This window comes from Taudactylus pleione, unplaced genomic scaffold (genome assembly GCF_031769625.1).
Source record: "Taudactylus pleione unplaced genomic scaffold, aTauple2 ptg000109l, whole genome shotgun sequence".
NCBI classification, from domain to species: domain Eukaryota; kingdom Metazoa; phylum Chordata; class Amphibia; order Anura; family Myobatrachidae; genus Taudactylus; species Taudactylus pleione.
The window spans coordinates 3,810,961-3,833,434 of record NW_028284511.1 but is presented as its reverse complement, the minus strand read 5'-3'; the positions used below and the strand labels follow the sequence as shown (position 1 = coordinate 3,833,434).

Sequence of the window (22,474 nt, the reverse complement as noted above, 5' to 3'; positions counted from 1 at the left end):
TGTCTGGGGATGGAAGAAGTAAAATATCTTGGGTACACCATTGGCATAGGTTTGATAAAGCCACAGCGCAATAAGATTGAGGCAATCCAAAACTCGCCACAACCCCTGAATAAAAAGCAGGTGAGAGTCTTCTTAGGGATCACTGGGTATTATAGGAGGTTATACCCAATTTTGCCACCATTGCAGTCCCACTGACTGACCTTACCAAAGTCAAACAGAAAGTCATGGTGGAATGGGGTCCTGAAGCAGAGAAGGCTTTCCAGGAGTTAAAAATAGCGTTATGTACCCAACCAGTTCTGATGACCCCTGATTTTGACAAAGAGTTTGTTGTACAAACTGATGCATCAGATGTAGGCATCAGAGTGGTCCTGTCCCAAAGCAGAGAGGGTGAAGAACACCCGATTTTCTTCTTAAGTCGGAAATTAAATGTATATGAAAAACTATGCTACAGTCGAGAAAGAAGCATTGGCCATAAAGTGGGCGTTAGAGACTCTCAGGTACTTCTTGGTGGGAAGAAAGTTCAGATTGGTCACTGACCATGCCCCTTTGAAGTCAATGTCAGAAAACAAGGACAGTAATGCGACAATAATGAGATGGTTCTTGGCATTACAAACCTTTAAATTTACAGTAGAACACAGGCCAGGAAGCCAGCTGGCCAATGCAGATGCTTTGTTATGTGCCCATTGTTTGGGGGCTGCAGTTGTTCCGCCCCACAGGTCAAAACAAAGGGGGTGATATGTGATAGAAGCACTAGAAAAGTGTGGAATGGCTTCTATGTATGTCCTAGGATTCTGTCATATGTGTTCTGAAACCCCCAGGAGAAGTCTGTTTGGGAAAAACAGACTAGAATGTCAGCTTTAGAGAAAAGCCAGTTTGGGTCCTGGGGATGTGAGGAGAGGGAGGGCTCCATCCACAGGCCACTCCAGGTTTTGGGCCTTTCAGCCTGGTAACAGGCTCATTAGGGCTTGCAGCTGGAAATGGCTAATATAAGCTGGGTTTGTTTGTGGCTGAGTGTCTCACACCTGGGAGAGCAGGCAGACTAGCCTGTTCAGAGACACTTGGTGATAATCCTTGTAAGTACTGTGCACGTGTTTTGTTGATGGTGAGGGCAATAGGCCCTACCATTATTATAGAGAGGGAATCTGCTGTGTAGGTAAGTGCCCAGCTGGGCTAGGACTTATGTTTATGTTTTGTTTATGTTTATATTCATTTGGCACAATAAAGACTGGTGCCGACCAGTTTGTACGAGAACCCCTGAATTGGATCCTGTTTCTATGGCTGCTGTGTGTGTAGAGGGGGAGTTCATCTACCCCAAGAGAGGGACCCCTATCTTGACTGTGTCACAATATATATAGAATATAGTCATGCCCTTATATTAAGGCTGAAGCAAATAAACATAATTCTCCCATAGGGTTTTTCTGAGAGGGGGCTTGGTGTTTGAGGGGCTACACCTCAAAATTATTGGACATACTTTAGCATGGACGCGTAGAATCATCGCTCTGTGCTGTATGCCAAATTTCAGGGCTAAAAAACAAAAAAAAGAAATTTGAACTAATCTAAGGTTGAAAATGATGGTGGTTTTTTTTTCCACTTCCTGTTTGCTCAGAACTGCCACTCTTTAGCTTTGGTATATGAGGTATTTTTGGGAAGGCATAACTCAGGATAGAGGACGATTTAAGACTTGGGGTAGTGGAGCCCATAGAAACCAATCAGATTCTACCTAACATTTATCTAGCACATTCTAGTTGATGATAGCTGGAATCTGGGCCTTTTTAGGTAAAGGCTTTTGGGAAAGTTACAGTTTTTTTTATCAATTAACCGAATTTTATTCCATTTTAGAGATAGGAATTTCAGTTTGCTGCGCTTGTCAAGTAGCCGCATGCATGGCGTGTACTCAGAGTTGCTTCACTTAACAGCCGCAAAATGGCACACTTTTTCCCACTTCCAGTCTTTATTCTATAACAGCAGGGGAATTACCTATTCACATAACATACAGTTGGCCACGGCCAGCAGTTAGGAAATTAGCATAGGCGGTGGGAGCCACTTCAGAGACTTCAAACGGAAGCAGGGAATTCAAAAGTGCTTTGCTGCAGCTTTGGAAAGCTTTTACTTACGAATACCCAGGTGGTAACCTATTGGATCTGTTCTCCTGGCTTTCTCCCTTCCCTCATTTTTGGGGCCTCTTTCCTACGGATTGTTCCTGTGTAACTCTGAAGGTAAGCCATGGTGTGTGCCGCTCATGCACCTGCGGGCGCTCAGTCTTTGTTCAGGGTCCTTCAGCAAGTGAAGCTGCTCCTCCAGCACCTGGGTGCCTGGTGCAGGTGGGGTGTGCATCATGTGATGTGCCTCCAGCACCTGGTTGCCCAGGGGAGCCAGGTGCAAGCATCACACCCTGTACAAGCCAAGAGCATCATTTGTAGTTGACAAAACCAAACAGCACTGCTCTGCTACAGTCAAGATGCCAGCATGTGAGGACATTTTCCATAGACACCTATACAGCTGCTCTGCTATAATATACCCAGCAGCATCTGCAGTGCTGCTAGGAAAGAACAGTATGCATCACAGTGCGTGAAGACTCCACTGCGAGCTTGACTGCGATCACAGTGACTATGCAGACCCATCACAGAGTGATTGACAGTAAGTGCAGTTTGGGGGGAGTGAGGGGGGGTTGGTAAAACACAGGTGTGCCAGTGCATTTGAACACCGATACAGGGACGTGCATAAATTAGCCACTGCAATGCTATACGCAGCTTGAGATTTTATTGCGTGCGATGAGGTTAGCAATTTCTGAGTAAGGTCAGACCTTGTGGAAGTGTGCCTGAGGATGCGTTGGTACTCGATGTTACCGATGGTTTTACAGACTTGCTAACTATTACAGATGTGTGTAAGGTAAAGGGGGCGTCCTTATGTTAAGCTGCAACGGAACTGAAAATTTAATGATTAGTAGATCTTTGCAGTGAGACTCTGTGCATAAACGCTATTTCTATCGCAATAGGGATCCTTCCTTGATCAGGCCCATTATCTGCAGCCACCTATACATATCAGGAACCCAGTGGCTCCTAACATCAACCACAGCTGATCTGCTATAAAAAGTGCTTCTAGGAAAGAACAGTCACAAGAGACCCACTCCTGGTATGTATTTGTAAGGAGTGTACCTCAGTACAAGGCCTTGTGCATGGAGGACCCACTGTGTATGCATCACAATCACCCCTTCTCTGGTTAGTTACCTGCCTTCTACCAAGCCTGCACCAATAGCACTTATGGTGCAGAAGCATGGCATGCTGTATTGAGTGATGGCTGAGTGCGAGCAGCAGCTCCACTATGCAGAATTCCACTTGCCCACCCCCTGTGCTCCCTATATGATAGTTTCCGGTTGAGACTGTACAGTTACTACAGCTGTTGGACCCAGCTGAGTCCCAAGAAGTCTGCCATGCTTGAGGACCCTTGGAAAAATCTGAGCAGATATGGCAGGTGACCACCCACTGTGCACTGGAAAAAAACAGTCCAATGGATAAAGTTACGGCAGCACTGCCAGATCCCCCCAGAGTGACCTAACATATACAAACAAAAAGAAAAAAGTAGGTATAATGGGTACACACTAATACTACTTTTCCACCAAAAACCCAGGTCCGACCTGGGTTTTTGGACATGGTTCCAACCCTGGTCAGACCCAGGTCAGACCCATTTACACTGCACCTTTGATCTGGGTTACTCCCAGGTCAGCCCTGTTCACACTGAACTCAGGTCTGCCCTGCTAAACCTGTGAGGTCATAAAAAGTGGGAGGTGAATGCTCCACAACCACCAATCCTCTCATTTTAGGCATGATCCAGGTCAGATTACCCGGGTTGCACCATTTACACTGCACCATTACCTGGGTCCATCCTGGGTCCAACCCTGGTAGCTACCTGGGTTGGATTGCAGGGTCACTTGACCCAGGTTATTTTTCAGGGACCCTTTTACACTAAGCTGCGACCCGGGTAGACCCAGCAAAAACCCAGGTTTTTGCTCTGGTGTAAAAGGGGTATAACTCTTCTAAAACACATCATTATTAAATATATTATTTAAAAATAGCAGCAAATATATTAAAATGGATAATACCCTGACGGATCAATAGCGACATGCGCTTTAGTATGTAGCTGTGTGCTTGTCAACTTCTATAAAAGTATTCATATGCATTCATATGTATTTTTACAGTGTGTTAGTTAAGATTGCAGAGATTGGGGTAACCTGAGAGAAGATAGTAATAGATGACTTGTGTATTCTGCATACTTCTTTGTGCAATGTTTAAATCCTAGTGAGTGTCTTTGATTGACCCGTTGTGACATGGAACAGTTCACTGATATCCAGCAGCGGCTGTATTCACTCCTATTCACAGGAGGCATATACAGCAGTTCCCTATGTCCAAATATTGACTAAGATTACTGTATGTAGCACGTAGTGACTGCACAGAGTAATATACAGTAGCACTGATTGCTGACAATCAATCTCAGCACATACATACAAACACACTGCAGTGTGTTTATATTATAATTAGCAAGTTTGACTACAGTGTCATTGTAAAATATTTATAATACTTTACAATTTAGGAGCAGTTGCACAAATGTGAAAAACATTGACCACTGACAATGTGGTCAGTGGTCAATGACTACTAGGTGGCAGTGATTACTAGGTGGCAGTTCACAAGTGATAAATTAGATAGTGCTAAACTAAAAGCCACTCAGCTCCTGACTGTCATGTTACAGGCTGTGTTTGAAAAATGACAGGAGCTGATTGGTTGGCAGTTTTTCAATCTCCAATTTTTCACATTCGAGTTATTAGTACATCTGCCCCGTGTATACAACACTTTCTTATATTCTAGGTTCACTAGTCAGATTTATTGTTGTATGTGAAGAGGTGACTATAAGCAAAGAAATATTAGGGCGGCATTGACCATGCTAAGTCAGTCGGAACTCTTACAGTAGAAGAGCTTGCACTCAGCACTCTCATCTCACACATTACTATTCACTACATATACTGTATATTTCCACTGTGTAAGCATTGAGGATTAGTGATTTTGGTCAAATTAGCTGAGTAAAGAGTACCACCTACTGTAGATAGATTTATTGCACTCCTATGGAACAAACAAAGGCTGCACCCTCTTGTATCAGTGCTCAGTGACAGGTAAGTAATAAGATTATTATTTACAACATTCACTAACTGTGACTGTTCTACTAATTGTCCATCTGAGGAATGAGACAAACATTACACTGGGATATACATTAAGTGGGGCTATTATAATTTAAGTGTATCAGATACGCTGGTACTTGATTTCTGAAATTTGAACACACCTGAATTTAAGGGTTCTGAGTAGAGCTGGATCAGGGTTTGGATTCATTTTTGTTGAATCCTTGTCGAACAGAGTCCCGGTTCAGATCTGTTGCCTGTTCAGAACTTTGGTTAAAAAACCGAACTCGAGCTTTGGATTCGGACATTTTAGCTGTTTTTACCGATTGATTAAAACCAAAAGAGTTGAGGGTGGTTTTGCAAAACCAAAAAACACAAAGATGAATCCAGATCCAAAACTAAAACACAGGGGTCCGTGCACATCTCTAATTAGAACACTGATATTAATTATGTTATTGAGAAGACCCTACACATTTTTTTAGGGTATACTACTGATCTTATTTATCTATTATCTAACAGTCCATATTAAAAACCACATTTCTGGACCACCTGTATGGGGGACAGAATGACCTTACGTTATGGTAATTGCAGAATCCTGGTTATCGTGCGCAGGACCTATTCTGCAGAATGGGTCCTGCGTAGTTGCACTCAAGCCCTTGAATGCCTCTGCCTGATTGATAGGCAGAAGCATTTAAGGCACGGGGTCGGCCGTCGTTCGAGGAAATGGGGGGTGGCTAGCCCAGGATCTGCATGGAACAGTGCAGTTTGTCGCAATGATGATCCCAGACTGCAACCTCCGTCGCAGTGCTGGGATTGCAAGGGCAGCAGGGGGTGTCATACTCCACCTGCTGCATTTGCATTATTGCAAGGATCACAATTGCAAAGCTGCCTGCGTGTAGCAATGAAAGGGGTGCAAAAACACAATCCCACTGAGAGGTGGTGGAGTGGGTACCAATTACCCAGGCCCGTGCTTGTTGGAGGGACCTGGGTCTGATGCCGCCCCCCTTTTACCTGTGAGCAGCAGCCTCAATCCCCAGTTCAGCTCGGTATGGTTCGAATTTTCCCACCAAGTTCGGATATTTCCTGCCAAAAATCAGGTCTCAGTAAGAGGCAAAACGTCATCTTTCATGGACAAAAGTCCATGAAAGTTGATGTTTCTCCATGAAAGATGATGTTTTTCTTCTTTCCGAGACCTGAATTTTGGCAGAAAAAATCAGAACTTGGCAGGAAAATCCAAACTGAGCCAAGCCTGCACATCTTTAATTTTGATACACACTGCCCAGTTGCTGCCCAGAAATGAAAGAAGCAGCATGCACGCACCTACAGTACTGGCGACTACTTACACATCGTACGGCACATGCGCTCACCAGGCTATGCAATTCAGACATATGTTAAGTAGGCTCAAAAAATGAAGTTCCATCTGTTTTCACAAACGTATCCAAATCAAATCCAAGCCCCTAGAGCCTACATCCTTGAATTGGATCCACAAATACGTCTCTAACAGGTTACAACACATAAAAGCTGAATTGTTCATTTCTTTCTCAAATCAGTTAAAAATAATTATTATTGTCCTGGAAACTCAATAAAGATAGTTTACATAACAAACAAATGTCCCAATTGGATTCTTTCTGAGATCACTCCTTTAAATGCAAATAGATGGAGTATTGCATGACTTCATCTCTCCTTGTCATACCACCTAGATGATATAATGAGGCAGAAAGAATTGCCTGCATGGAAAACAATGTGTATATCATTGCCCATAGGCAGAGTTATACACATCTCTGCTGACACACCGCCCTTGTTCATACAATTGGGTTGGTACCCATCATCATCATCAGTGATCACTAGAACTATGCACCTGCATATTTATTTATGGGTTTTTTGCACAAGGTACTCTATAAAGACCACAATACCATCTACATATCCTCACTGAATTTAGCCTACAGTATGTGAGAACACATTCATGAAGCCTAGTTATGCACCTTCAGTTGCATGAGGAGATGCCACTAAAATGTGTACAAGCTACATCCTCTGTACTAGCGTGTACTTGTGCAATGCAAAATATGGAGGTAACACTCCACAAATGAACTTACATTCAGCACATTATAAGCTCATATGTGACCAGCTCTGGAACAAATTAATTTACCTGGAAAGTGATTATTATTCCCTAATGTCACACAACATATAAAATGTAAAACTTTGTATCTTTGCTTGATAAAACATGATATTTCATCTTTAAATAATGGAAATTTTCTTATTTTCAATACAGTTTTCTCAGAATAATGTGTATATTACTATGTTTAAACCTTGTACAAACAAAATAAAATTGAAATCCCCTGTTTCATTCTTACGTGTAGTTGGTGTGGACTCTGTTGTAGTAGTTGAAGTTTTTGGAGTAGTTGTTATCTCAGGAGTAGTTGTAACCTCAGTAACAGTGGCTGTTGGGGATGTAGTCACAGATGTTGTACTCTCAGTAGTGGTGGTTGTGGTCTTTGTAGTGGTAGGAGTAGATGTCTCTAGAGTAGTTGTTGTTACCTCAGGTGTAGTTGTTGTCATCGTTGTAACCGTGGTTGTTGGTGTTGTTGAAGTTGTTGTGGTGGTTTCAGGTGTTGTAGATAAGCAGTGAGCTGGGAGTGGGAGACAGCAGTACACACTAATCTCATAGTTGTAACACACAGGCGTGAACCCATCTTGGTCTTTGTTGCTACAGATGAGCCCATAGGAGACATCACATGTCACTTTCTGCCCCAGTTTATCCAGTGGTATATCCGGGTATTTCTGTGCTCTGCAGGAAATGTTCTCTGGCTTCTCACACACATCATGGCCGGCATTCTTGATGTTCTCATAGGTCTCATAATCTCCTCCATTGCGTATATATTTAGGATGACTCACATCAAACCACTCTGACCATGAGCAGTCAGAGACACAGTCAGGTGCTGAAATAAATATAAATGCATTAGATATATTTACTGTTTATATCTGTGAAATTGTATCCACCAACTGAGGTGTAGTGTTAATTTTGTCAACGAAAATGTTGACTAAAAGTAATTGACTAAATTTTTTTTGAGGACTGAATTACAACAGTAACAAAAATACAAACATTTTAATAATGAAAATTATGACTAAATCTGTGTTCAGTTTTAATTATGCATCTAAGACTAAACTAAATTTAAAATACTTGTCAAAATATTAATCTGGGAGTTGCCCAGCGAAATGCGTCAGTGGAGCACCCTCACTCTGTTGGGACACTTTTCATTGCAAAACTAATGCTTGGTGACCTGAACCAGACTCCTGGACTTTGTTCTTTTTTTTGAAAGCGGATAACGGTTGAACTGAACGTACACAAATCTCCTAGATATTCCTCATCTTTACCACTCCAAGGGGTCTGCTAGAGCGAGATTGGTGTTACACTTATCAACAATGACCTTTAGCAACGTGAGTTGGTATGAGACTGTACATTCTAACTGGATTTACCACTAAGCCTATAACACTTGTTGGTCATTATTAAGGAGTCACATAGAAACAGGACAGTTCCATCATTTTATCAAGCCCATTGAACATTTATATTCAGAGTTAAGGTGCACAATGTCAAATGTTTGTTGAAATTGCTATATATGTGTTAAGACTGCATATAGTTGATTCTACATTTTAACCCACTAGAAAATAAATTATTTACTAATTGTTCATAATACACTTCATCTGGTTGTGCTTTGTTAGATAGATAGATCACCCTCACTATTAGCGCTGTTCATCTATTAGCCATTTGTCAAAAAATTAACACTGGTTTCTAACAAACGTAGGGGCATATTCAATTAGACTTGAAAAACCATTTTCCGCAGAAAAGTATTGCGGATGATGTCATTTTGGCAGGCAAAAATGTTTCCCCTTATTCAATTCCAAAGACTTTTTGCGTAAGCGGAAAGTCAATGCAATGGAATAGGCAAAAAAGATTCGCCTATGAAAGCAGGCGGAAATAAGTGCAGATTTGTGGTTTTGGGGTGCAAAGGTGGGGAAACCACTCTGCACCCTTGGGACAGCCCCCCAAAGGTTAACTGCATCAAAAAAATCCTAAAAAAAATATAATAATAACTTTTGGGGGGTCTGCAAGTATGGGGGTGGTGTTTTTTTTATAGCAGGTGCTTGCTGAAGATGCGTTTTTTAAAACTTCACTTTTGCTAAATTTAACCATGCTTGCACCCATTTTCATGTACCCCAAATTTGCTGGGACTGGTTATTTTCTCAGAAAAAAACTGATAAATGCTATTCTTCACCACTTGTGCAAATACGCAAATAAGAGAGCACTTGGAACAGGCCCAGCAGGCACAGCAGAGGGTATACAACCGCAATGCTCGCTTACGCAACTTTGCTCCTGGGGACCGAGTGTTGGTGTTGGTTCCCACAGTAGAAAGTAAACTTTTGGCTAAATGACAAGGACCCTTTGAAAAAAGTGGGGCAGGTCAATTATAATGTTTACCATCGGGGAAAAGAAAGCAAGAACAGATATATTATGTAAATCTTATAAACCCTGGAAGGATAGAGCAGCACTGTCAGCCATTCGAGCCCCTCCAGTAAACCCAGGGCCCATGGTACCTGAAGTGATATTGGCAAAAACCCTGTCAGCCAGTCAACAGCAGGAAGTTACGGAATTTCTGATCAGAAATAGGGTGCTGTTTTCTGACCTACCAGGGAAAACCACGGTCATCAAACATGACATAATCAATGACCCAGGGGTTAAGGCTAACCTAAAGCCCTGTAGGTTACCAGAAGCCCAAAGAAAATCAGTGTCAAAGGAAATTAAAAAAATGTTAGTGTTGGGTGTAATTGAAGAATTACATAGTGAGTAGTCAAGTGCCATTGTGCTCATTCCAAAACCCGACGGGAGTGTGCGATTCTGCAATGACTTCCGGAAATTGAACAGTGTGTCAAAGTTTGATGTCTACCCTATGCCTAGGGTGGATGAACTAATTAAAAGGCTGGGGACAGCCATGTATTTAACTACTCTTGACTTAACCAAAGAGTATTGGTAAGTGCCGTTAACTGAGAACGCCAAAGAAAAGACAGCTTTTTCTGCACCAGAGGGGTTGTTTCAATACAAAATGTTGCCCTTTGGGCTACATGGGGCACCTGCTACCTTTCAAAAAATGATGGATAGGATTCTAAGGCCCCATAGACAGTATGCTGCTGATAATCTGGATGATGTGGTCATTCATAGTCCTGATTGGCAGTCTCACTTGCCCAGAGTGCAAGCAGTGTAGGACTCCATCTATAAGGCAGATTTGAGAGCCAAGCCAAAAAAGTGTTGTCTGGGGATGGAAGAAGTAAAATATCTTGGGTATACCATTGGCAGAGGTTTGATAAAGCCACAGCTCAATAATATTGAGGCAATCCAAAACTGGCCACAACCCCTGAATAAAAAGCAGGTGAGAGCCTTCTTAGGGATCACTGGGTATTATAGGAGGTTTATACCCAATTTGGCCACCATTGCAGTCCCACTGACTGACCTTACCAAAGGCAAACAGAAAGTCCTGGTGGAATGGGGTCCTGAAACAGAGAAGGCTTTCCAGGAGTTAAAAATAGCATTATGTACCCAACCAGTTCTGATGACCACTGATTTTAACAGAGAGAGTTTGTTGTACAAACCGATGCGTCAGATGTAGGCATCGGAGCGGTCCTGTCCCAAAGCAAATAGGGTGAAGAACACCCGATTTTCTTCTTAAGCCGGAAATTAAATTTACATGAAAGAAACTATGCTACAGCCGAGAAAGAAGCATTGGCCATAAAGTGGGTGTTAGAGACTCTCAGGTACTACTTGGTGGGAAGAAAGTTCAGATTGATCACTGACCATGCCCCTTTGAAGACAATGTCAGAAAACAAGGACAGTAATGCGACAATAACGAGATGATTCTTGGCACTACAAACCTTTAAATTTACGGTAGAACACAGGCCAGGAAGCCAGCAGGCCAATGCAGATGCTTTGTCACGTGTCCATTGTTTTGGAGCTGCAGTTGTTCCGCCCCACAGGTCGAAACAAAAGTGGGGGATATGTGATAGAAGAACTGGAGAAGAGTGGAATGGCTTCTATGTATGTCCTAGGTTTCTGTCATATGTGTTCTGAAACTCCCAGGAGAACTCTGTTTGGGAAAAACAGACTAGAAATGTTGGCTTTAGAGAAAAGACGGTTTGAGTACTGGGGGTGTGAATTTGAGGAGAGGGAGGGCTCCATCCACAGGCCACTCCAGGATTTGGGCCTTTCAGCCTGGTAACAGGCTCATTAGGGCTTGCAGCTGGAAATGGCTAATATAAGCTGGGTTTCTTTGTGGCTGAGTGTCTCACACCTGGGAGAGCAGGCAGACTAGCCTGTTCAGAGACACTTGGTGATAATCCTTGTAAGTACTGTGCACATGTTTTGTTGATGGTGAGGGCAATAGGCCCTACCATTATTATAGAGAGGGAATCTGCTGTGTAGCTAGTGCCCAGCTGGCCTAGGACTTATGTTTATGCTTTGTTTATGTTTATATTAATTGGCACAATACAGACTGGCGCCGACCAGTTTGTACGAAAACCCCTGACTTGTTTCCTGTTTCTATGGCTGCTGTGTGTGTAGATGGGGAGTTCATCTACCCCAGGAGAGGTACCCCTATCTCGACTGTGTCGCAATATATATATAATATAGTCATGATCTTATATTAAGGCTGAAGCGAATAAACATAATTCTCCCATAGGGTTTTTCAGAGAGGGGGCTTGGTGTTTGAGGGGCTACACCTCAAAATTTATTGGACATACTTTAGCATGGATACGTAGAATCATCGCTCTGTGCTGTATGCCAAATTTCAGGGCTAAAAAAGAAAAAAAAGAAATTTTAACTAATCTAAGGTTGAAAATGATGGTGTTTTTTTTTCCATTTCCTGTTTGCTTGGAACTACCACTTTTTAGCTTTGGTATATGAGGTATTTTTGGGAAGGCATAACTCAGGGTAGAGGACGATTTAAGACTTGTGGTAGTGGAGCCCATAGAAACCAATCAGATTCTACCCAACATTTATCTAACACATTCTAGTTGATAATAGCTGGAATCTGATTGGTTGCTTTGGGCAACAATTCCACTTCTAAAAACCCACACTTTAGTAAATATATACCCCTTTGGGTTTGTTTTGTTAGATAGATCTTGTTCCAGTGTAGGGCCTTTTTAGGTAAAGGTTTTTGGGAAAGTTACAGTTTTTTGTCAATTAACCAAATTTTGCTCCATTTTAGAGATAGGAATTTCAGTTTGTTGCGCATGTCAAGTAGCCACATGCATGGCGTGTACTCAGAGTTGCTTCACTTGACTGCCACAAAATGGCAGACTTCTACCCGCTTCCAGTCTATATTCTATAACAGCAGGGGAATTACCTATTCGCATGACATACAGATGGCCATGGCCAGCTTTCAGGAAATTAGCATAGGCTGTGGGTGCCACTTTAGTGACTTCAAATGGAAGCAGGGAATTCAAAAGTGCTTTGCTGCAGCTTTGGAAAGCTTTTACTTACGATCACCGAGGTGGTAACCTATTGGATCTGTTCTCCTGGCTTTCTCCCTTCCCTCATTTCTGGGGCCTATTTCCTACGGATTGTTCCTGTGCAACTCTGAAGATAAGCCCTGGTGTCTGCCGCTCATGCACCTGCGGGCACTCAATCTTTGTTCAGGGTCCTTCAGCAAGTGAAGCTGCTCCTTGTTCACCTGGGTGCCTGGTGCAGGTGGGGTGTGCATCATGTGATGTGCCTCCAGCACCTGGGTGCCCAGGGGAGCCAGGTGCAAGCATCACACCCTGTACAAGCCAAGAGCATCATTTGTAGTTGACAAAACCAAACAGCACTGCTCTGCTACAGTCAAAATGGCGGCATGTGAGGACATTTTCCATAGCCACCTATACAGCCGCTCTGCTATAACATTCCCGGCAGCATCTGCAGTGCTGCTAGGAAAGAACAGTATGCATCACAGTGCGCAAAGACTCCACTGCGATCTGGACTGCGATCACAGTGACTATGCAGACCCCTCACAGAGTGATTAACAGGAAGCACCGTTTGGGGGGAGTGAGGGGGGGTGGTTGGTGAAACAGAGGGGTGCCAGTGCATTTGAACACAGATACAGGGACGTGCATAAATTAGCCACTGCAATGCTATATGCAGCTTGAGCTTTTATTGCGTGCGATGAGGTTAGCAATTTCTGAGTAAGGTCAGACCTTGTGGAAGTGTTCGTGAGGCTGCGATGGTACTCGATGTTACCGATGGTTTAACAGACTTGCTAAGTATTACAGATGTGTGTAAGGTAAAGGAGGCATCCTTATTTTAGGCTGCAATGGCACTGCGATTTTAATGATTAGTAAGGCATGGCATGCTGTATTGAGTGATGGCTGAGTGCAAGCTGCAGCAGCTCCACTAAGCAGAATTCCACTTGCCCACCCCCTGTGCTCCCTATATGATACTTTCCAGTTGAGACTGTACAGTTACTACAGCTGTTGGACCCAGCTGAGTCCCCAGACGCCTGCCATGCTTGAGGACCCTTGGAAAAATCTGAGCAGATATGGCAGGTGACCACCCACTGTGCACTGGAACCACCAGTCCAATGGATAAAGTTACGGCAGCACTGCCAGATCCCCCCAGATTGACCGAACATATACAAACAAAAATATAATAGTAGGTATAGTGGGTACACACTAACTCTTCTATAATTATTACTTATATTATTGAAAAAATAGCAGCTAATATATTAAAATGGATAATACCCTGACAGACCAATAGTGACATGCGCTTTGGTATGTAGCTGTGTGCTTGTCAACTTCTCATAAATGTATTCATATGCATTCATATGTATTTTTACAGTGTGTTAGTTAGGATTGCAGAGATTGGGGTAACCAGAGAGAAGATAGTGATAGATGACTTGTGTATTCTGCATACCTCTTTGTGCAATGTTTAAATCGTAGTGAGTGTCTTTGATTCACCCGGTTGTGACATGGAACAGATCACTGATATCCAGCAGCTGCTGTATTCACTCCTATTCACAGGAGGCATATACAGCAGTTCCCTATGTCCAAATATTGACTAAGATTACTGTATGTAGCACGTAGTGACTGCACAGAGTAATATACAGTAGCACTGACTGCTGACAATCAATCTCAGCACATACATACAAACACACTGCAGTGTGTTTATAATTAGCAATTTTTACTACAGTGTCGTTGTATATAATATTTATACTACTCTACCATTTAGGATTTGACCACTGACAATGTGGTCAGTGGTCAATGTCTACTAGATGGCAGTGATTACTAGGTGGCAGTTCACAAGTGATAATTAAGACAGTGCTAAACTAAAAGCCACTCAGCTCCTAACTGTCATGTTACAGGCTGTGTTTGAAAAATGACAGGAGCTGATTGGTTGGCAGTTTTTCAATCTCCAATGTATCACTTTCCAGTTATTACAACATCTGCCCCAGTGTATACAACACTTTCTTATATTCTAGGTTCACTAGTCAGATTTATTGTTGTATGTGAAGAGGTGACTATAAGCAAAGAAATATTAGGGTGGCATTTATCATGCTAAGTCAGTCGGAACTCTTACAGTAGAAGAGCTTGCACTCAGCACTCTCATCTCACACATTACTATTCACTACATATACTGTATATTTCCACTGTGCAAGCATTGAGGATTAGTGATTTTAGTCAAATTAGCTGAGTAAAGAGTACCACCTACTGTAGATAGATTTATTGCACTCCTATGGTACATACAACGGCTGCACCCTCTTGTATCAGTGCTCAGTGACAGGTAAGTAATAAGATTATTATTTACAACATTCACTAACTGTGACTGTTCTACTAATTGACCATCTGAGGAATGAGACAAACATTACACTGGGATATACATTAAGTGGGGCTATTATAATTTAAGTGTATCAGAACTAAAGATATGCTGGTAGTTGTTTCTGAAATTTGAACACACCTGAATTTAGGGGTTCTGAGTAGAGCTGGATAAGGGTTTGGATTCATTTTTGTTGAACCCTTGTCAAACAGAGTCTCGGTTCAGATCTGTTGCCTGTTCAGAACTCTGGTTAAAAAACCGAACTAGAGTTTTGGATTCGGACATTTTAGCTGTTTTTACCGATTTATTAAAACCAAAAGAGTTGAGTGTGGTTTTGCAAAACCAAAAAACACAAAGATGAATCCAGATTCAAAACTAAAACACAGGGGTCCGTGCACATCTCTAATTAGAACACTGATATTAATTATCTTATTGAGAAGACCCTACACATTTTTGAACGGTATACTACTGATCTTATTTATCTATTATCTAACAGTCCATATTAAAAACCACATATCTGGACCACCTGTATGGGGCACAGAATGACCTTACTTTATGATAATTGCAGATTCCTGATTATCGTGCGCAGGACCCATTCTGCAGAATGGGTCCTGCGTTGTTGCACTCAAGCCCTTGAATGCCTCTGCCTGATTGATAGGCAGAAGCATTTAAGGCACGGGGTCGGCCGTCGTTCCCGGAAATGGGGGGTGTACTCCAATTTTTTTGGGAGTGGCTAGCCCAGGATCTGCATGGAACAGTGCAGTTTCCTGGGCTCGCAAGCCGGCCAGATTGTTGCAATGATGATGCCAGCCTGCAACCTCCATCGCACTGCTGGGATTGCAAGGGCAGCAGGCGGTGTCATACTCCTCCTGCTGCATTTGCATCATTGCAAGGATCACAGTTGCAAAGCTGCCTGCGTGTAGCAATGAAAGGGGTGCAAAAACACAGGCCCACTGAGAGGTGGTGGAGTTGGTACCAATTACCCAGGCCTGTGCTTGTTGGAGAGACCGGGGACTGATGCCGCCCCCCTTTTACCTGTCAGCAGCAGCCTCAATCCCCAGTTCAGCTCGGTATGGTTCAAATTTTCCCACCAAGTTCGGATATTTCCTGCAAAAATCAGGTCTCAGAAAGAGGCAACACGTCATCTTTCATGGACAAAAGTCCATGAAAGAAGATGTTTCTTCATGAAAGATGATGTTTTGCTTTTTTCCGAGACCTGAATTTTGGCAGAAAAAATCCGAACTTGGCAGGAAAATCCAAACTGAGCCGAGCCTGCACATCTTTAATTTTGATACACACTGCCCAGTTGCTGCCCAGAAATGAAAGAAGCATCATGCACGCACCTACAGTATTGGCGAGTACTTACACATCGTACGGCACATGGCTCACCAGGCTTTGCAATTCAGACATATGTTAAGTAGGCTCAAAAAATGGAGTTCCGTCTGTTTTCACAAACGTATCCAAATCAAATCCAAGCCCTTAGAGCCTACATCCTTGAATTGGATCCACAAATACGTCTCTAACAGGTTACAACACATAAAAGCTGAATTGTTCATTTCTTTCTCAAATCAGTTAAAAATAATTATTATTGTCCTGGAAACTCAAAAAAATATTTTACATAACAAACCAATGTCCCAATTGGATTCTTTCTGAGATCACACCTATAAATCCAAATAGATGGAGTATTGCATGACTTCATCTCTCCTTGTCAAACCACCTAGATGATAAAATGAGGCAGAAAGAATTGCCTGCATGGAAAACAATGTGTATATCATTGCCCATAGGCAGAGTTATACACATCTCTGCTGACACACCGCCCTTGTTCATACAATTGGGTTGGTACCCATTATCATCATCAGTGATCACTAGAACTATGCACCTGCATATTTATTTGTGGGTCTTTAGCACAAGGTACTCTATAAAGACCACAATACCATCTACATATCCACACTGAATTTAGCCTACAGTATGTGAGTACACATTCATGAAGAATAGTGTGTATATTACTATGTTTAAACCTTGTACAAACAAAATAAAATTGAAATCCCCTGTTTCATTCTTACGTGTAGTTGGTGTGGACTCTGTTGTAGTAGTTGAAGTTTTTGGAGTAGTTGTTATCTCAGGAGTAGTTGTAACCTCAGTAACCGTGGCTGTTGGGGATGTAGTCACAGATGTTGTACTCTCAGTAGTGGTGGTTGTGGTCTTTGTAGTGGTAGGAGTAGATGTCTCTGGAGTAGATGTTGTTACCTCAGGTGTAGTTGTTGTCATCGTTGTAACCGTGGTTGTTGGTGTTGTTGAAGTTGTTGTGGTGGTTTCAGATTTTGTAGATAAGCAGTGAGCTGGGAGTGGGAGACAGCAGTACACACTAATCTCATAGTTGTAACACACAGGCATGAACCCTTCTTGGTCTTTGTTTTTACAGATGAGCCCATTGGAGACATCACATGTCACTTTCTGCCCCAGTTTATCCAGTGGTATATCCGGGTATTTCTGTGCTCTGCAGGAAATGTTCTCTGGCTTCTCACACACATCATGGCCGGCATTCTTGATGTTCTCATAGGTCTCATAATCTCCTCCATTGCGTATATATTTAGGATGACTCACATCAAACCACTCTGACCATGAGCAGTAAGAGACACATTCAGGTGCTGAAAAAAATATAAATGCATTAGATATATTTACTGTTTATATCTGTGAAATTGTATCCACCAACTGAGGTGTAGTGTTAATTTTGTCAACGAAAATGTTGACTAAAAGTAATTGACTACATTTTTTTTGAGGACTGAATTACAACAGTAACAAAAATACAAAATTTTAATAATGAAAATTATGATTAAATCTGTGTGTTCAGTTTTAATTATGCATCGAAGACTAAACTAAATTTTAAATCCTTGTCAAAATATTAATCTGGGAGTTGCCCAGCGAAATGCGTCAGTGGAGCACCCTCACTCTGTTGGGACACATTTCATTGCAAAACTAATGCTTTGTGACATGAAGCAGACTCCTGGACTTTGTTCTTTTTCTTGAAAGTGGATAACAGTTTAACTGAACGTACACAAATCTCCAAGATATTCCTCATCTTTACCACTCCAAGGGGTCTGCTAGAGCGAGATTGCTGTTCCGCTCATCTACAAGGACCTTTAACAACGTGAGTTGGTATGAGACTGTACATTCTAACTGGATTTACCACTAAGCCTATAACACTTGTTGGTCATTATTAAGGAGTCACATAGGAATAGTACAGTTCCATCATTTATCAAGCCCATTGAACATTTATATTCAGAGTTAAGGTGCACAATGTCAAATGTTTGTTGAAATTGCTATATATGTGTTAAGACTGCATATAGTTGATTCTACATTTTAATCCACTAGAAAATTATTTACTAATTGTTCATAATACACTTCATCTGGTTGTGCTTTGTTAGATAGATAGATCACCCTCACTATTAGCGCTGTTCATCTATTAGCCATTTGTCAAAAAATTAACACTGGTTTCTAACAAACTTAGGGGCATATTCAATTAGACGTGAAAAACAAATTTTCCGCGGAAAAGTATTGCGGATGATGTCATTTTGCCAGGCAAAAATGTTTCCCCGTATTCAATTCCAAAGACTTTTTGCGTAAGCGGAAAATCAATGCAATGGAATAGTCGAAAAAGTTTCGCCTATGAAAGCAGGCGGAAAAAAGTGCAGATTTGCGGTTTTGGGGTGCAAAGGAGGGGAAACCACTCTGCACCCTTGGGACAGCCCCCCAAAGGTTAACTGCGTCAAAAAAATCCTAAAAAAATTATAAAATTGACTTTGGGGAGTCTGCAAGTATGGGGGTGGTGTTTTTTTTTATTACAGGCGCTTGCTGAAGGTGAGTTTTTTAAAACTTCACTTTTGCAAATTTTAACCATGCTTGCACCCATTTTCATGTACCCCAAATTTGCTGGGACTAGTTTTTTTCTTGGAAAAAAACTGCTAAATGCTATTCTTCAACACTTGTACAAATACTCAAATAAAAGAGCACTTGGAACAGGTACAGCAGAGGGTATACAACCGCAATACTCGCTTACGCAACTTTGCTCCTGGGGACAGAGTGTTGGTGTTGGTTCCCACAGTAGAAAGTAAACTTTGGCTAAATGTCAAGGACCCTTTGAAAAAAGTGGGGTAGGTCAATTATAAACTTTACCAAACGGGGAAAAGAAAGTCAGAACAGATATACTATGTAAATCTTATAAAACCCTGGAAGGATAGAGCAGCACTGTCAGCCATTCGAGCCCCTCCAGTAAATCCAGGGCCCATGGTACCTGAAGTGATAGTGGCAAAAACCCTGTCAGCCAGTCAACAGCAGGAAGTTAAGGAATTTCTGATCAGAAATAGGGTGCTGTTTTCTGACCTACCAGGGAAAACCACGGTCATCAATCATGACATAATCACTGACCCAGGGGTTAAGGTTAACCTAAAGTCCTGTAGGTTACCAGAATCCCAAAGAGAATCAGTGTCGAAGGAATTTAAAAAAAATGTTAGAGTTGGGTGTAATTGAAGAAACACATAGTGAGTGGTCAAGTCCCATTGTGCTCATTCCAAAACCTGACAAGAGTAAGCTATTCTGCAGTGACTTCCGGAAATTGAACAGTGTGTCAAAGTTTGATGCCTACCCTATGCCTAGGGTGGATGAACTAATTGAAAGGCTGGGGACAGCCATGTAATTAACTACTCTTGACTTAACCAAAGGGTATTGGCAAGTGCCGTTAACTGAGAACGCCAAGGAAAAGACAGCTTTTTCTACACCAGAGGGGTTGTTTCAATACAAAATGTTGCCCTTTGGGCTACATGGGGCACCTGCTACCTTTCAAAAAATGATGGATAGGATTCTAAGGCCCCATAGACAGTATGCTGCTGCTTATCTGGATGATGTGGTCATTCATAGTCCTGATTGGCAGTTTCACTTGCCCAGAGTACAAGTAGTGTTGGACTCCATCTATAACGCAGGTTTGACAGCCAACCCAAAAAAGTGTTGTCTGGGGATGGAAGAAGTAAAATATCTTGGGTACACCATTAGCAGAGGTTTGATAAAGCCACAGCTCAATAAGATTGAGGTAATCCAAAACTGGCCACAACCCCTGAATAAAAAGCAGGTGAGAGTCTTCTTAGGGATCACTGGGTATTATAGGAGGTTTATACCCAATTTTGCCACCATTGCAGTCCCACTGACTGAACTTACCAAAGGCAAACAGAAAGTCATGGTGGAATGGGGTCCTGAAGCAGAGAAGGCTTTCCAGGAGTTAAAAATAGCTTTATGTACCCAACCAGTTGTGATGACCACTGATTTTGACAGAGTTTGTTGTACAAACCGATGCATCAGATGTAGGCATCAGAGCGGTCCTGTCCCAAAGCAAAAAGGGTGAAGAACACCCGATTTTCTTCTTAAGCCGGAAATTAAATGTATATGAAAAACTATGCTACGGTCAAGAAAGAAGCATTGGCCATAAAGTAGGCGTTAGAGACTCTCAGGTACTACTTGGTGGAAAGAAAGTTCAGATTGATCACTGACCATGCCCCTTTGAAGTCGATGTCAGAAAACAAGGACAGTAATGCGACACTAACAAGATGGTCCTTGGCATTACAAACCTTTAAATTTATGTTCGAACACAGGCCAGGAAGTCAGCTGGCCAATGCAGATGCTTTGTCATGTGTCCATTGTTTGGGGGCTGCAGTTGTTCCACCCCACAGGTCGAAACAAAGGGGGGGGGATATGTGATAGAAGTACTGGAGAAGTGTGGAATGGCTTCTATGTATGTCCTACATTTCTGTCATATGTGTTCTGAAACTCCCAGGAGAAGTCTGTTTGGGAAAAACAGACTAGAAATGTCGGCTTTAGAGAAAAGCCAGTTTGGGTACTGGGGGTGAGGATTTTTCTGAGAGGGGGCTTGGTGTTTGAGGGGCTACACCTCAAAATATATTGCACATACTTTAGCATGGACGCGTAGAATCGTCGCTCTGTGCTGTATACCAAATTTCAGGGCTAAAAAAAGAAATTTGAACTAATCTAAGGTTGAAAATTATGGTGTTTTTTTTCCACTTCCTGTTTGCTCAAAACTGCCACTTTTTAGCTTTGGTATATGAGGTATTTTTGGGAAGGCATAACTCAGGGTAGAGGACGATTTAGGACTTTGGGTAGTGTAGCCCATAGAAAACAATCAGATTCTACGTAATGTTTATCTAACACATTCTAGTTGATTATAGCTGGAATCTGATTGGTTGCTTTGGGCAACATTTCCATTTCTAAAAACCCACAATTTAGTTAATATATACCCCTTGGGGTTTGTTTTCTTAGATCGATCTTGTTCCAGTGTAGGGCCTTTTTAGGTAAAGGTTTTTGGGAAAGTTACAGTTTTTTTATCAATTAACCAAATTTTGCTCCATTTTAGAGATAGGAATTTCAGTTTGTTGCGCATGTCAAGAAGCCGCATGCATGAAGTGTACTCAGAGTTGCTTCACTTGACAGCCGCAAAATGGCAGACTTCTTCCTGCTTTCAGTCTTTATTCTATAACAGTAGGGGAATTACCTATTCGCATGACATACAGTTGGCCACGGCCAGCTGTTTGGAAATTAGCATAGGCGGTGGATGCCACTTCAGTGACTTCAAATGGGGAATTCAAAAGAGCTTTGCTGCAGCTTTGGAAAGCTTTTACGTATGAACACCCAGGTGGTAACCTATTGGATCTGTTCTCCTGGCTTTCTCCCTTCCCTCATTTCTGGTGCCTCTCTACTATGGATTGTTACTGTGTAACTCTGAAGATAAGCCCTGGTGTGTGCCACTCATGCACCTGCGGGCGCTCAATCTTAGCTCAGGGTCCTTCAGCAAGTGAAGCTGCTCCTCCAATATCTTTGTGCCTGGTGCAGTTGGGGTGTGCATCATGTGATGTGCCTCCAGCACCTGGGTGCCCAGGGGAGCCAGGTGCAAGCATCACACCCTGTACAAGCCAAGAGCATCATTTGTAGTTGACAAAACCAAACAGCACTGCTCTACTACCGTGAAGGTGCCAGCATGTGAGTACATTTTCCGTAGCCACATATACAGCCGCTCTGCTATAACATACCCGGCAGCATCTGCAGTGCTGCTATAAAATGCATCACAGTGTGCGAAGACTCCACTGCGATCTGGACTGCGATCACAGTGACTATGCAGACCCATCACAGAGTGATTGACAGGAAGTAGCATTTGGGGGGCATGAGGGGGGGTGGTTGGTAAAACACAGGTGTACAGTGCATTTGATTACCGATCAGAGGCGGATTTAGGCGTCATAGGGCCCTAAGCAAGATACAAATTTGGGGCCCCCCTTCTTCAAACAATTCCCCTCCCAGTCAGTCTGCATATGCCAAATCCCCCACCCCACCAGTCAGTCAGTGTATGCCTAATCCCCGCCCCTCCTTCCCAGGACTGGAACATTTTCAGATATGTGGATATTACAGAGAGGGACTTATGTCTA

General features: G+C 42.4%; 1 protein-coding gene across 1 annotated transcript in view; it reads right to left on the bottom strand.

Moving 5' to 3' along the window:
• LOC148525218 (uncharacterized) overlaps positions 1–22,474 on the bottom strand; it is a 241,905-nt gene that overhangs the window by 166,165 nt on the left and 53,266 nt on the right. The window contains exons 7-8 of the mRNA XM_088471028.1: positions 17,060–17,644; positions 7,516–8,100 (exon numbers count right to left, since the gene is read on the bottom strand). Coding sequence (XP_088327154.1) covers positions 7,516–8,100; positions 17,060–17,644 — 1,170 coding nt within the window. The remainder of the gene's footprint in view (positions 1–7,515; positions 8,101–17,059; positions 17,645–22,474) is intronic.